At 41.1% G+C, this 15856-nt stretch overlaps 1 protein-coding gene across 1 annotated transcript in view; it reads left to right on the top strand.

The window, feature by feature from the left end:
• The first annotated feature begins 1018 nt into the window (after positions 1-1018).
• The window catches only part of ELF1 (E74-like factor 1 (ets domain transcription factor)), a 40775-nt gene continuing 25937 nt past the window's right edge, over positions 1019-15856 (top strand). The window contains exons 1-3 of the mRNA XM_009322858.1: positions 1019-1222; positions 1613-1922; positions 10120-10294. Of these exons, the coding sequence (XP_009321133.1) occupies positions 1851-1922; positions 10120-10294 (247 nt within the window). The 5' untranslated portion in view covers positions 1019-1222; positions 1613-1850. The remainder of the gene's footprint in view (positions 1223-1612; positions 1923-10119; positions 10295-15856) is intronic.

Here is a 15856-nt window from a genome sequence, read left to right on the forward strand (position 1 = left end):
CAAAGTACATCCTTCTCTGCTCATGCACGTAGCTCTCATTAATGCAAATGTTCTCTAGTTAGGGTTGTGGCTACTCTTATGAACCCTTTGACAGCTAATTAAAGCACGCTTTGGAAGTTGGGGAGGTTCTCCTGTTTGCATAATCTTGGGTTTCCTGGTTTCTTAGAAGGGTAGGATCTAGTGACTTAAATGCTTGAATGCCCTGCCATCACTACTTAGGAATTCGGGAATACCACAATCTATATGGGAAAAACAGCTGTTACATTTCCTAGAGTGAGGGAGTATGAGCCTGTGACATGATCCTCCCTAATTAAATTGCTTGGCATTGGGGAGAGGAAGATGCCCTTCATTTTTTTGAGTTTCAGCCTACTGCAAAAACAAGGCGAAGTTAAACCTCCTGTACAAAGGCAGATGTTAATCCTCGCTAATGGCACTGAAGTTGCCCAGAGGCTTTCCTGGAGGTCTGAGTCTGGATGGGTACGTGTTAGACCTCTGCCCCTTATTCTTCTGTCACAGCAGCCCTTAATCAAAGGCAGTTTAAAGAATTTTGATCAAAATGCTAGATACCACACATTTTGCTTCCCTAAAAACATATGGATTTAAATTCCTAGGCACCAACATACCCCCTTAGGTTCCTAATTTTAGACACCTGTTTCTGTTACTCTTTTGAAACGATAGATTTTTTTTTTTTTTAATTAATGTATTGATCACGTTAGTTGTATAGAAAGATTATGTTTTGTGCTTTCCTTTTTCCCTGGAAGTGATACAGCACACCTCTTTGTAAGCTCATGTTAACCATAACTTTGGCGCTGACGAGTAAATGAAAACTTGGGAGCTGTAGGCACGCATCCCTCCAGTGAAGCTGTTTACATTCTGTAGTTTGGGATTTTTTTTTTCTTTGCTATTGTACTGTGCAGTTTTTTTGCCTGTGCTAATTTGCCATGACGTGGTCAGCGCTGTTTCCTTCCGGCTGCTTGTGAGCCTGTGGTAGAGATAAGGATACGTTTACAGTGCATTTTTAACAAGAAGCTGAAGATCTGCTTCGTGTAGGAACTCAGGGACTCTCTGGATTGTACATAGAATTTATTTACTGGTTTCATCCGTTTGACACTGTGGGAATCAAGATCTAGAGCATTTTACTTGCAAAATAACAGCTTTGCTAAATTTGAACTGTGTGTGAAGAAGAAAGGTGATATACTTGAGATATCCTGCAGCTGAGTAGGTCAGTCTGGGTTTTGTATTTTTACTTTGAATATGCCTTAAAGACAAGAGTTACTAATGAATGTGAAAACTGCATATATATGAATCAAATGAAAAGATGGACTTTCTTTTTGTTAACTTCTGTAACTTTTTCTTAGTCTCATGCTTTTAATATGAAACACTTTGAAACTGATGTCTTACTTCCTGAAACAGTTTTATTTTTAAGGGAATGAAGATTCGCACGTATTAATCAGTAGAAGTAATACCTCTGAAGATAGATACAAAGGTGTCTGACTTCCTTGGAGTTAGATAGAACAGTTATAGTTTGGAGCAAGCTTTATTGTGACTGCTACTATTTCACATAGCTAAAGCAATTATTTCTTAATTATAATTTTATTTTTTCCCTCCACAGTGACAAAGGCTATCAAGGTGGGAAGAACAACTCAGGAAAGGATTTCCCTTGGTTTGTTTCCCTTCGAGAAGAGAAGAACCCAGGAACACCGATGATCTAAGAAATACGAACACTGATACTTGATTCATTTCGTGATCCTGCCTTTCTGCCTAGCTGCATCTTGGTGACGCTCTCCATTCTTTCACATTTGAGAACATTTTTCTTTGTATGTGGAGCTGAGACCTGGGAATGCGTTATTATGGCAGCAGTTGTACAGCAGAATGAGCTTGTGTTTGAATTTGCCAGCAACGTCATGGAGGATGAGCAGCAGGTAATGCGACAGTGTAAGAAAGCATATTCGTACAAGTTGGTGCTCGGAACATTATGAAAACGTGAGGAAAAACTGGTGCAAAACAGAAAAAAGCAAACACTGAGGTCATTATTGTTGCAGCAGATCTTTGTGCTGTTTCAAAAGCTTTCTGTTGCTTCCTGTAACTTGCATGGGCGGAACAGAAATTGGTTGAAATGTTATAACTTCTGCAGTATTGCAGAGACCTCCTCCTCTGAAAATGTTTTTCCTGTGTCGCTGATTTGTGCTAGTAGAATCCATCCATTTGTGATGCAGAATTCCCCAAATTCTGGTATTTGACAGTAGTTTTATTTTTCCTAGTGTGCTAGGATAAAATTCTGAATAACAGTAATGGTCACACTACAGATGACTAGAAGGAGCAGTAGGTACCTGCTCACTGCTTTTTACAGATTGGTTTCTAAATTGTGTTACTGTATGCCGGCTATTCAGAAATACGCTTCAAAGTAATTTAAATCGGTTTCTTTCACACTGCAGGGGAAAATATGTCTGTTTCTGTCTGAGGCAGCTCTCAGTTAGGTGTTGATTACCTAAACCACATCCTGTGAGTCCTGAGGCTTCAGTGAAGGATTCCTATTGTAAAAATCAGGTAGCTCCTCTATAGGTGGTGGTTAATAGTAGGGTTTTGCATTTATTAGCAATGAATTAGGTGTCTGGGTACTGTGGAGAGACAGTTCTTAAAAGGCTGAGAAGTGCCACGACAAACTGTTTCTCTTTTTGTGAATGTGAAAAGCATTTATCCTCCTCTCTTTCAAAAATACTTTTGGCTTTATAATCTTGTCTCTCGGTTTTTTATATGGCCTAGTATCTGGCTGGGTCAGTGGCCTGTTTCTGCTGTCAGAGTCATACGATCATTTCAATGAACTGAGTGTTGTCTGTCTAAAGTGCTAACTCAGTTTTGGGTGGAACTAGTAATGTAACTTCCTTCCCTGTATTTTTCCAGAGCTTGTGGTAGCCTGGGGATTTAGATATGGGAATTGCACAAACATAGTCGAAAACGAGCCTTATTTATTACCTCTGTTTGTTGTTCGTTGCTGGCTTTACTTTACAAGCCAATGGCAGAGGGGAGAATTGAGATGAGGGGGCTGCTTCAGTGTGGTTTCTGGAAGGGGTAGTGCAAGCAAACGTGGTTTGTTCAGTCTAGCTATGCATTCTGCCTCTTGCAATTTCTTCAGATGCTCACCTGAAAAACTTTAAAAATACTAAAGAGCACTCAACAGGGCAGTAAAACCTCCCTAAACAGAGCTTTCTCCAGCTCCAGAACAAACTCAACCTTGGCATTTATCTCATAACCCTAATAAATCCTACTCCAGATGAAGCCTGAGGAAAGAAGGTGTCCTGTAGCGTACCCTAAAGGTGATCAAATCAAAGATGTGAAAGGCCAAAGAGAGAGAGTGCATAGCAGAAAGTCCATCGCTGCAAACAGTCGGATGCAAGCTCCTCTTAAATCACTGGGTTACCTTAGTTTGGATATCAAAGATGCAGGTAGCCAGCTAGCTGGCTGCACGAAGGTAGATATTAAATACTTGGTTGTAGAAAAGGAGTCCTGCATAAGGAAAGATCTGGGAAGCTGGAGCAAGATTTAGCTCAGACAAGGATTTATAGTACAACGTTAACCCAGAAAGATTGCTTATTGCTTATACCTGGTTGATCTGCTTCTTACAACATAGGAGCTATTGCTGCTCCTGAAGTTTTTAAACTCCGGACAGATTAGTTTTATTCAGGGATGGATAACATGATTTGTGTACTTTGCAAAAATTTTAGCTCTGGAAGTGCTCTGTGTTGGTCAAAAGCATTTTTTGAGCTTCATCAGTATGCAAAAGGTGACATATTTATACACAGGTGTCATTTAACTCATCTTTGGGTAATTTTTTTCGCGATGCCCCCAAAAGCTGGCATTGCAAGAACTTTGGTACTTTTTTTCCTGTCAAAACTTTGCCTGGAGCCCTGTTGTGCCAAGAGCTGTCAGGAGATGGAACAGCTGCAGGGAGAGGTTTGGGGTCTAGATGGCAGCTACACTCAGTATTTCACGGAAGTCATAATTCATGGCTCTTTTTCAAAATTTATTTTTTTTTTAAGTCTTGGTTAAACAACCGTAAATTATGAACAGTCCATTTGCAAATGTAAGCATTTAGCCAGTGACAGATGTCAATGGGAGGGACTCGATCACATGGCCCCGTGTGAACGGGAAAGGCGCTCTCTTATCAGCTTTATCCTTTTCAGTTTAGAAAATAATGATTTTTTTTTTTTTTCTTGGAGGGTTCATTTATTGCATTGTGCACGTATGGTGAGGAAGAAATGAGATTAAAATATCCTCGTAATTTTGAGAAGGGAACAAGTGGCTTGCACTAATGCTACTGCTAACCTGTCTGGCTGCTGCTACGTGTCAGAGATCCTGGTTAAATAGAGGGTTTGTGCTTTTTTTTTTTTTCCCTCTTTTCTTTTTTTTTTTTTGAGAGAGAGAGACTACACACGTAAAACTGGGCATGAGCCCCTGCAGGCTTTGGCTGAGTCAGTGCTGCTGCCTAAAACTGCTTTTTTTCATGTCTGCAGCTTCTCCTCTCAATGTCTTTTCATTTAGTCCTTTTGTTAACTTACAGCGTGATACTTGATCAGGACATTCTTAATTTAAAAACCTGAATAAAAGCAGCCAGAGGCTGAAACCATACTAGGAAGTTTTAAATGGTGCCAGGGACACGCTGAATCATTGCAACCATTAAATTGCTAGCATGGTCCCCAGCATGACTGCTCTGTGCCAACAGGTGCTCTCTCAAGTGGCTCTGACACGTGTAGTAACCTGTGCCTGAAGACACCTTCTGTATCTCTGAAGGATGTTTCTCTCTTCCCTTCTTCTGAGGAAGAGGGGTCCAAGCCCTTAGGTTGGGCCGTGACTTCTGCACCGTCTTCTCATGCCTTGGTTTGCTCTTTCATGTTCCCTGGTGTTGCCATGGGCCTTCTGAAACATTAAGTCACCTGGTCAAGACCAAGGTGCACATTTTTTTACTATTTCCATCTCCTGCAGAAGGTCCTCTCCTTATCCAGTTACAGTTTTATGAAGACTTTAAGGAAATGATTGTGAGATCAGTAATAAGGTTGTCTCCCCAGGAAAGCAAGCGGCATTTATCTGCTTCCAGCATCCCTCTGTGAAACTTGGTAATTTCTCAGATGCTAGCCACGGGAACACCTTTAAAGTCAAGAGCCTGCCTCTGCTCTTGGCACAGGAACCTTCAGCAAGAGAAAACCAAAGCCCATTTTCTAGTCACCAAGGTCCCTTTGCCTAGTTTTGTTTAGTTTTTTTTTTTTCCAAAATAAATGGCCAGCTGTATTGCAAGTCTGAATTCTGTTGCTCTGTTAAAAAGCCACTTTTTTTTCACAGAGGTTTCTTCCTCTCCCCCCACCCCCACCCCCCTGTAGCTTTTCTGTGCTCGTATCTATTGCATGCCTTTCTTCCCACCCATCACTCACTTGCACAAAATTTATTCCACACCAGTTAGAAGCTAGTCACCATATTCCTGGGACAAGTTTTCTTCCTTAGAGGACCTGTAGTATGAGAAGACAGTACCTCCAGAGCAGAAGAAATCCCCTTCCTTATTTTCCATTTCCACAACCAGGATAGTGTTTTGATCTTCTGTCAGTTGGTGACAGCTGATGAGAAAATTCTCAGAGAAAAAAAGAAACACCTTGTCAGCATGTCAAACACCCAAGGATTTGAGAGCAGGAAGGAAGATTGCTGCCTTTGGCCCCCAGAGGAGAGCAGGGTTCAGTTTTCAGGGGATCACGGAGCATGACCGATGCTTTAAGGGACTGGCTCATGGGACCTTCCATGGACTTCAGCATCTGTCTGAAGCTTTGCACTCCTCCAAAATGTTAAAGGTCGGTCTACAGGACTGGTTTGTAGATAAACTATGGTGAGGAATTTGGTGTCTAAGACTTGGGAAGATTTCAGCAGTAGCTCAACTCCTTTATGTGTCCAGCAGACATGGGAGATGTGTTGAAGCCAAGCCAAAGCTTTGGCAGAAGTAGGGTGTCATATTTTAACTATATTTAGCATAAGAAAGATGAAGCTGCAGAAGTAGGCAAAAAGGAAAAATCCGTAAATTGTTCTTCTATGGATTTATGTATTGATTTCTTGAAAATCATTGCTGACACTTTAATTTGGGACTGTTTGTTTTAATTTTGGGATACTTTGCACTCTTCCTTTTTTTTAGTGCATGTAGAACCACCTTTGTATTAGAAATAAATTATTTTGTGATCTTGCTATTAGAGAGGTAATTTAATTTGTCTTAATTGAATCACTACCTTCTAGTCCTTAATTTAATGTTTTCCCTGTGTGTAATTCTCATTACGCACTAGCATCAAAGGGAGCCATAGTAAACACAGGCTCTTCTGCAGTTCTAAATGTGTACGAAGTTATTCCTGTGTCTTACAACAACAGAGCTACAGGAAGCTTTAGCTTGGCTCTCAATTGGGATTCGGGTGCTTTCAATGAAATCAGGAACATTGTAGAAGTACTGAGGTGAGATTTTACCTCTCAATAGTCATATAAACATCAGCATACGTTAGTAGTAACTTTTAAAACTGAATGAGATGCTTGTTAATGAAATCATAACCAATTGCAGTTATTGTACAAAATGTGATGATGGTTTCCGCAAAATTAATTTCAAATTAGATTTGTTTGCAGTTACGTGAATGCTTTTCTCTCTGAAAGCATATTATATATTTGTTCGAGCCTTTTCACAACTGTGGCAGGAAAGAAAATGCATACGTTGCACCTCCGTAAGGTATGAGTTGGAAGCAGGTGTAACAATGGTTTTAAAGTAAAAGGCCACAAGAAGTGATATTTACTCTGACTCTTCCAGTTCAAAACTGTTATTAATTTAAAGAAAACCACATTTAAAGTGTCTCACCATGAGTGAATGCTTTTCTGTTCATCTCTTGTCTTTTGGAAGCGTAGTGTGTCAGCAGCCTCCTCAGACGGTCCAGTGTGAGATCAAGTGACGAGGTATTCCCCTGCCATGGGGGTTTCTCTGCCTGTAGACAGACACAGTGACCGTGTCGGAGTATGTGTATGATGGTTGTTTCTAGACATGGTCAAAATACAGTTTAACCTTGCAGAGCAGATTACATCTGATCATACGGATCAAACCAGCTGCTGCTGAAATGCGTGACAGCAGCACTATTCAGTACCACGGGAAACGTTTCGGTCAGCGGTGAAGCGTGTTTCAGTAACCCATGGATTCTTGGGCTTTTGTCACTAGGTTTCATGGCAGAGTGACAAGTAGGGTGTAATATAAATAGGGTGTTGAGCTGAAGACCTGTGACAGTCGGTTGGTTTTATCTGTGTTTCGTTTGTTATTCTGAAGCAGTTTTTTATGACTTGTCCCCACTAAAGAATAACAGCAGTGCTGGATGGAGGTGGTTTTGCCTCTCAGAGGCCAAGTCAGTGATGTGAGCGTCAGTCATTAGAGAAGGACGGTGCTGAGCCAGAGTAATTTTTTTATCCAGAAGAAGCTAAGGTGAGGCTTATCCTAAGCACAGGCAACTCGATATGTTGCCACAGACACTGCAGCTATCGAGCCGGTGCAACGGCGGAAGCAGGGAGGAAGGAGTGCCTCGCTTCGTAGACGTGGTGGGGAGGCAGCTGGTCGTTTGCCGATGAGCACGTAGGAGACAGACACCTACATCAGAAATAGACACCCCAACGCCTCCACCCTTTTATAGTCAACAAAGAGGAATAGGCGTTTTTAGGGCACAATTCATCCTGTCGTAGCTCAGAAGCTTAAAACTGGGCCATTTCTCTCTGTTGGCTCTGAAGGAAACCTGGGGTTACTAGCTCAAGTCCAAGCGTTTGCACCACAGTTGTGTGAAGTTAGGTGAGATGTACTTCACCCCTACTGTCTATGAGTTAGAGCAGGATGAGAAGACTGAAATGTCTTACTTGCATCTTCCCTACCTAAAATCCATAGTTTTTACCTGCTCAGCAAAATACTGAACAGGTACTTGCAAAGCTTGCAGGTGACAGGAGCCCGAGTTGAATGTTGTATGTAATCCTTTTTAATTTTTTTTTTTTATGTAGTTACATATATGGGCATACAATATATGTAACTTCATCCCAAAAGTTATATACAGTGGCATATTACTGAAATTGGGGTGTTTAAACTATTTTTGTAGCATAAATTTTATCTTGGTAATGAGGCTGCAACAGACCATCTTCCTTCTAGTTTCTGGAACATATTGTTGAAAATAAAAACTGTTTTAATGCACACAGTATTTTATTTTTCTTCTCTCTTTACAGTGCTGTATCTTTTTTACTGATCTGGCTTTTATGTAATCAAATCTATTTGCTTACTCTTGCCTGGAAGCAAATAGGATCTGGGATGTTAGGGTCAGTAAACAAACAGGATGTGCAATGTGAACACGATGCTTTCTGAGGAACAGCAGGGACCTCTTGGCCACCAGTGGTTCCTGGTTTCTCAGCCCAAGCAAGATGCAGCCTTGGAAAGAGGTGGCCACAAAGGTGTAGGGTAGAGGCTGACCCATTGCTTGACTTGATGTACGGCCAGTCATCTGGCAACGTGATCGCATGAGAGGGCTTTAACTGGTCTGCCCTTTGTTCATTTTTATTGATCTTGTACCGTGTTACTCTATTTTGAAGCTTATGTTTGGTAGAGTAGGTAGGTTATTTGTGGGGGTTTTGCATTTGGTTTTGTTGGGTTTTTTTTTTTGTTTAGCAGGCTGACCATGATGGAAGCCCATAGAAATACTACTTTTGTTTCTGAGTTCTTCCTTTTTTCATGATTGCCCTTTACCACAGTTGTTGCTGAGACATGTTTTACAAAACACAGAGCGATTTAAAGTGGTAATTACTGCCTTTTAAAGCTTCTAATTGCACTTTCTACTTTCAGTATTTATGTTCCAGACTCTTCCCTAGGAGAGGCTGACTCCCATAGCTGTTGTCTGCGTTGAGCCAATAGCTCTGATACCATTTTCTGTTGTTGGTGGTGTGTGTAGTGGCAAGATTGTGAGACATGAGCAATCCCTAAGCAAGCTCATAATCATATGGTTGTTTTGGGTTTTTTTTCTTCTGTGGTTAAATAAAAAAACCTGCTTGATCTGTGTATATCTGTGCTCTTCTGTGGAGGGTAAGACAAAATGTACATATGTTGGTTTTCTCAGAAACAATGTTTTAGCAACTTTTTGGTTTGTTTTCTTGTTTTTAAGCTTGCCACATTCATAATGTGATTTATTTTTACAGTGAGAGAGCCTTAAGAGTTACACTAGACTTTCTCTGAGCCTGCTTTGCTATCATCAGCTATGGCTTTCTTCTTCTTCAGCAAATGACATTTCAAAAGACTCACTTTGGAAAATACTGTGTCTGTAGTAAATGGTATTTTCTGAAAACCTTTTCCTGTTGAATGGTTACCTTTTCAGAGAGTGTGCATTTTATTATTATTACCGGTCAGCTTGATTTCTGTTTTCCCAGCTGCCTCTTTTCTTTTGTATCTGATGCAAAATAACTATCGAGTCAGAAGGATGGTGTCTGAAAGCCGACTTAGGAAGGAAAGCGGGGGGGAGTCATGTCAAGTGACTAAAGCCATAAGAATTAGAGAGGGAAAATATTACAGCATGTATATCGAGCACTCCCTGTAACACCCCTTGCTCTTGTAGCAAGTGTCCCTTAAAATAGTGATCTTCAGCTAGTGTCTTGTGGGAAACTTGGTGCCTGTAAAAGCTTCATTCAGTCCTGACAGCTACAGGACTCCTCTGCCCCCAACTTGATGGGAAGAGCAAAAGATTAAGGTGCCTGCAGCAAGTTGCTTGCCCAGTATTATTGCCAGCGAAGTTTAGCATTTACTGTGCTGTGCCCTTCCTCTGTATTGTCAGCTTTTATGCTGCAAAATAGTGTCGTGGGAGTCTGGTATTACCTACTGGACTAAAGTCAATATATTAGATACTGCAGTGATACTCAGCCTCTGGCCCATAGTGGGACACGGCTGCTACTTGGTTTTATGTGCTAAAAATCATCTCGTTCTTTGGTACTCCTTCCTGACGGTGTAATAGTCAAGTGATGTAGTATAGGACTCTTGACGAAATCAGTAAGTGGTTAGATTGGATGTAGTCTAACTACCGTTATTTTAATTTTCTTTTTTCTACCCCCCAGCTTGGTGATCCATCTATTTTCCCTGCTGTCATCGTGGAGCATGTTCCTAGCGCAGACCTCCTACACAACTACTCTGGCTTAACCTGTGTGGACGAACCCAGTGACATGATCACTGAGAGCTCTCTGGACGTCGCAGAAGAGCAAATCATAGAAGATGATGATATCACCCTCACAGGTTGGCAATAAAAACATTTCTGTGCCATGTTTTTGCACCGAGATGGCTGTGGCTAATGATGGAATAAGCTTAATGACAAAAAAGAACAGGAAACAAAATTACAGTAGCATTGAATGCTGTTAATTCTGTACAAGACAGAGAAAATGGCATTAATACCATTAGCAGGTGGCTTGCAATCCCAGCTGCACAGCTGATAATGGTGAAGAGTTTCATCCATCAACAGAGTTTAAGACAGAGTCCTGCTCAGAGTACCAACAAGATTTTTCTTTGCTCTTCATAGGATTTGTTTGCTCTTATTTAATGGTTGGTACGTACCTAAGTAAATGTACATATCAAAAAGCAGGAATATGCAGCTTGAGTAGATGTACTGCTTTCAACTTCCTGAGGGTATACAATTAGCCATAAAATGTTCACGTTAGCATGACTTACTGGTGTAAGTATGCTCAGCATAGTATTCATTTTGGATCTCTAATAACGATTAACACCTAAAATACAGATGTCCTGTGTAAATTCTGTTAGAAAAGGTAGCCCCAAAGAGAAAACAATTCTCAAGAGGAAAGCTCAAAGATAGGTCACATTTTTTAAAAAACAACCCCTCACAGAATGCATGCATTTGAAGCATTTTTGCAGAACAGGTCTGAAAGGTAGGGTAGACACTTCACAGAGTGAGGATGTGTTTCTGCGTCTTCTTTCAGCCATTAGGTTCCACACCTGGCCTGTCTCCAGGGCTAGAGACAGCTTGCTGGTTTCAATCATGCTTTTGACATTATTTCCAAAGGCATACTCTGATAAAATCTTTTACCACCAAAAGCAAAACAAAAACTCAACAAAACTTGACATGAGGAACAGTTCACAGAGTAAATTGACATGAGCTGTTCTCAGTAAGTGGTTTTATCTGATAAATATGGCTCTTTTTTTTTTTAGTAGTGAATTATCTGTGAACAGACTGTGACCGTACAAATAAGTTAGCTGATTATTCAAGAAGGTTTTACATGCTTAAACATTATTTTCAAGTCGAGACCTCTTGCCAACTATTCACTTGCTATTCATATTAATTATTCACACTGCAACTGGCATTTCCTCAGTGTGTTACTTAATGCAGTTGTGTGAATTTTTCATAGCAGATCATTTTTATGAATCCATATTCACTGTGATATATTGTGTGTGAATTTTTACTTGCATGAGTAACTGTGAAACTCCACTTTTGTGAATGCTCTTGTTAACATTTTTTTTTGTTGCTGGTCACATGAGAAGGGTTTGCAAATTGCTGCCAGAGACTGAAAATATGTAATCCTTGTAACCGATGGGCTCCAAGGGTTTCTGGGATACTTTGGAGGCAGACAAGTACGGTATTGTTCCCATCATCCATTGTAGTTCAAGCAATCTGGTTTTCTTTAAAGGCAAAGTCCTTAGAAAACCGGAGCTGCCACTTTGCAGAGATTATTGTTGTGAAGGAGACATTAACTAATTATCTGTTTCGCACTCTCCATCCTGCTAGCTACTGTGCGTGCTGTGGGTTTCCTTGGAAAGGAAAGTGCCTGGTTTTGCAGTGTTGGATGAGCCCAGGCCGGGCAGGGACCAGCGCCGCTGCTGAAGGCTCCTGCTCAGGATGCAAGGCGGGCAGCACTGGCAGCTCAGCCCCCGGTTTCTGGCAGGGAGCCATCCTGCCTGACTCAAGTGGGGCAGAATTCGGGAGCCCAGGGGTGCGAAGGCACCCCACAGGAGGTGAGGAGAGGACACTGGGGAAGGAGCCCCTTGTCACCTCTCTGCCTGCTGCGGGCAAGCATTGGCTGTGGCCGCAGCTGCCCACTGGAGCTGCGAGGCTGCCGTGGAAGAGATCCGGTTCAAGGACAGCTTGCTGTAGGCTGCCTCTGAAATGGGGCTAATTGTAACTGAAATTTCCCACCTACTCTGTTTTTCAGCTGCTTTTTTTCCCTCCCTTCTTTGAAGTTCCTGTCTTGATTTTTTTATATGGGGCGTGTTTGGTCTCAACAGTGAAATGCATTGTTTTGCTCTTTGAAGTTTGTACCAGTCTTTTCAGTCACTTCCTTGTTACGCCTTTGAGAAAGGAATCAGACATTATAAAGACTGTACTAATTCCACGCTGAAGTATTCATAAGGCTGACGTTCACAGAAAAATGAAACTGAAACCACCATTATTTGTGACTACACATTACAGAGAAATGGCTGCTTAATATGCAGGATTTGTTTGGGTTTTTTTGAAGTTACTGGTTTTTCAGTACTGTTTTATGACTGTCATATGTGAAGCTTCTCTTTTCTCCTAAACTAACAGAAATTAGCAGTAGGTGTCATGAAACTGAAACAATTAGTTTTTAGGGATCTATCTGCAGAATGATGGACGCTGGTAGGTTTTTCCTTTATGCTTCAGCCCTTCAAAACCTCAGCTATCACACATTGGTGATTACTTACCTGTAATATAAATTATAACCTGCAGAAAACTAAGAACAGCATCTGTTTCATGTGAAACCCTGCTGAGAGATGGTTGACAACCAGCTTTTTACTTACATTAATGCTCACACTTTAATTTTTTTATAATGAATAGGCAGACTTGTCTTACCACCCTCCTCTTTTCCAGGGAAAAGTACTTTTTAAACTGTGATGGCAATTTATATGGTCAGTTTGTTGCCAGTATTATGGGATTTAAAATTATTAACCGTCATGTAGTAAAGGGTGATTAAGAAAATAAATTGGAGCATTTGGCTTTGAATGAAGTTTTATCTCTAAAGGGAATGTTGAATTGTTTTTTTTTTTCTCTGAAAAATACAGGGGATAATGTTTTGTGCAGAATAAATTCTAGGTCAACTTCTCAGATGGTACAATTTGCTGCACTTTGTTTACCTTCTTAATGTGACTAATTATGGTTATAAGATGCATAGGAAGGAGGAACTAATTGGATAATGTAACTTCCTGAAAACTTTTTTAAAAAATTTTTTTTAAACTTTGCCATGGCTGGCCAGTTTAATTTAGAAAAATAATGGTTAATCAAACTCTGCCATGTTGCGATTTACCTGTTGTGGTGTTGTTTGGATGGGATCAGGGAAGCAGCTGCACTGAGGTGGTTTATGGGGATGAGGGAGGAGGGATAGAGAATTTGCACTTAGATGCCCTGTGCTCTAGTCTGAATTGGGAGCATGGAAGTGTGCATTTTCATAGATTGATAACAGTGCTTAATAACCAGTTCAGAAGTTATTTTACAGCATTTCAAAGTTCGGTAGGATTTGGCTTGTACATTTGGTGAATCTCTAGCGTTCGTGGCACAAGCCAAGCTGGTCAGGTAGGAGAATGAAGGCAAAGAGATGTTAGGTGCTGCAGTCCTGCACAAACCCAGCGTCTTCGGTGATCATTTATGATGCTACAAAGAAATCCAAAGGAGTAGTTGGGTGGAAACTGAACTTCATAGTGTTAATCCATGAGGATTTTGAGTTGATGAGATGCCAATTGTAAAAAAAAAACAGGTACGTTTTCAGTTACTTTGTAAAGGAATTATTCACTGCTGCACGTAGCATCTGGTTAAAAACAGTGAGGGTTTCTTCATATAGCTTCCCAATGAGATTATTTTCCTTACAAATTTTAAAACCTTATTTAAAAAAGAAAATTAAGGGTGATGTGTAGGTCTCCTGAAATACCTGTGCTCTTAAACTCTGTTTCCCAGTGTCAGTTAACAATCAGCTCAGAGCTGATATTAAAAAGCAGTCGCTTAAATTTAACAGCCAGCTATTCTGCCAAAGGGGGCTCTGTCCATGTTTAATGGATCTCTTTCTACTTTTAGCAACTTAAATTTCTTCCGATGTGATTTTGAGGCTTTGCAGTCCCTGTTTTTGTCTATAGTAAAACTAGTACTGAATTTAAACACAGCTGTGACTAGCACAGCCCTTATCTTGGCCCGGAAAAGGACTCTCATCGTCCACTCTCCAGAGCTGCTGGCCACCAGGGAAGCAATGGGAGCGGGATGGGATCGCTGAAAGTGGTGTAAAGCTTTCAAAAAAGATGCTAGGCAGAAGTAGGGAAAACAGGACTTTGGACTGAGGTGGGGAGCTTCCAGCGTGAGGCATAGTTTCTTTCTCCACCAGGTGAGAAGAGCAGAAAGCTGTGTTTGGGCAGGCCTCGTGCTAATGGTGAGCGCTGATTCATAGCGAACCTGGACTCGCAGTAACTGGGCTGTAATTGGCAGGCAGATACAGGGACTTACATTTGTGGCTTGCTCAGATAAACAAGAACTTGTAGAGCACCCTGGGAAAAAAATGAAGTTACTTTTGGGTGTGGTTTTCCCTTCCCCCCCCCTTTTTTCTTTTTCCTCCCCCCCTTCATCCCCTTTTTTTCTCCCCCCCTTTTTTCCTTTTGCCTTCCCCCCTTTTTTCCTTTTGCCTTCCCCCCTTTTTTCCTTTTGCCTTCCCCCCTTTTTTCCTTTTGCCTTCCCCCCTTTTTTCCTTTTGCCTTCCCCCCTTTTTTCCTTTTGCCTTCCCCCCTTTTTTCCTTTTGCCTTCCCCCCTTTTTTCCTTTTGCCTTCCCCCCTTTTTTCCTTTTGCCTTCCCCCCTTTTTTCCTTTTGCCTTCCCCCCTTTTTTCCTTTTGCCTTTTTGCCTTCCCCCCTTTTTTCTTTTGCCCCCTATTTTCTCCCCTTTTTTTTTAAAGTTTCTACCTATTTAAGATGACATTTGAAATCTGATGCTTCTCAGAAATTACCTCCCCCACCACCGTTCTTTCAGCTCTGACTTTGCCAAAGTGTAACAAACAAGCTATTTCATCCCAATTCTTAAATTTGTGACTGTATCATAACTGCCAGTGATTGGAATACCTTTCTGCAACATTAAGAGAAAAACTAAAATAACAGACACCAACTTGCCTTTGGTAGTTGAGTTGGTTATCTCTGAGCACTGTCTCAAGTAATGCGAATTAGCATCTTGCTGCTAGTAGGACAGACAGGTAGTGTTCCATCTCCTCTGTGCGGTACCCCACACCTTGTTTGTGTTAGCTCTTGAGTTCTTGTAATTCAACTTGCTAACCCAGCAAAACCCAAAAAACTTCTTTTGAGCCATTTTATAAAACTAAATTGTCTCGCTGCATGATCAAAAAAGCATGAAGCCTGGCTTGTATTAAGTGACAGGAGTTTGGATCATGAACAAGGGGCAGAGATGGGAGGAAGAACCATAGCCCTTGGTTTTTTAGCAACAGGGAAACATTAATTCGGCTCAAACCACCTTGTGAAGTCATCATCTAAAGACGAGGCTTGAAGCGTGTTAGCAAGGGCATTAATGTGGTTAAGAAACTTATTTTTGCCATTCTGTGTCTGTGGATAGACAGATAGCTGGCACTCCTTACGTTTTTTGTGAGCATCAAATTATATTAATTTCTATCTTTACGTTATTTATATGACTATTGTCAGTTCCTTTCATTAGTCTTGGATATGGATGGTTGATTTTTAGCCACATGGTGTAACAGTGATGGAAAGCTGGCAACCTCGGCCTCACCTGCCATTATTCAGAGTGAAGAATTGACTCTGCTCCGTCACCTCAGCACCTGAAAGCAAGTGGGAGGGTTTGCT

This window comes from Pygoscelis adeliae, unplaced genomic scaffold, assembly GCF_000699105.1.
Source record: "Pygoscelis adeliae isolate BGI_AS28 unplaced genomic scaffold, ASM69910v1 Scaffold74, whole genome shotgun sequence".
Lineage (NCBI taxonomy): Eukaryota > Metazoa > Chordata > Aves > Sphenisciformes > Spheniscidae > Pygoscelis > Pygoscelis adeliae.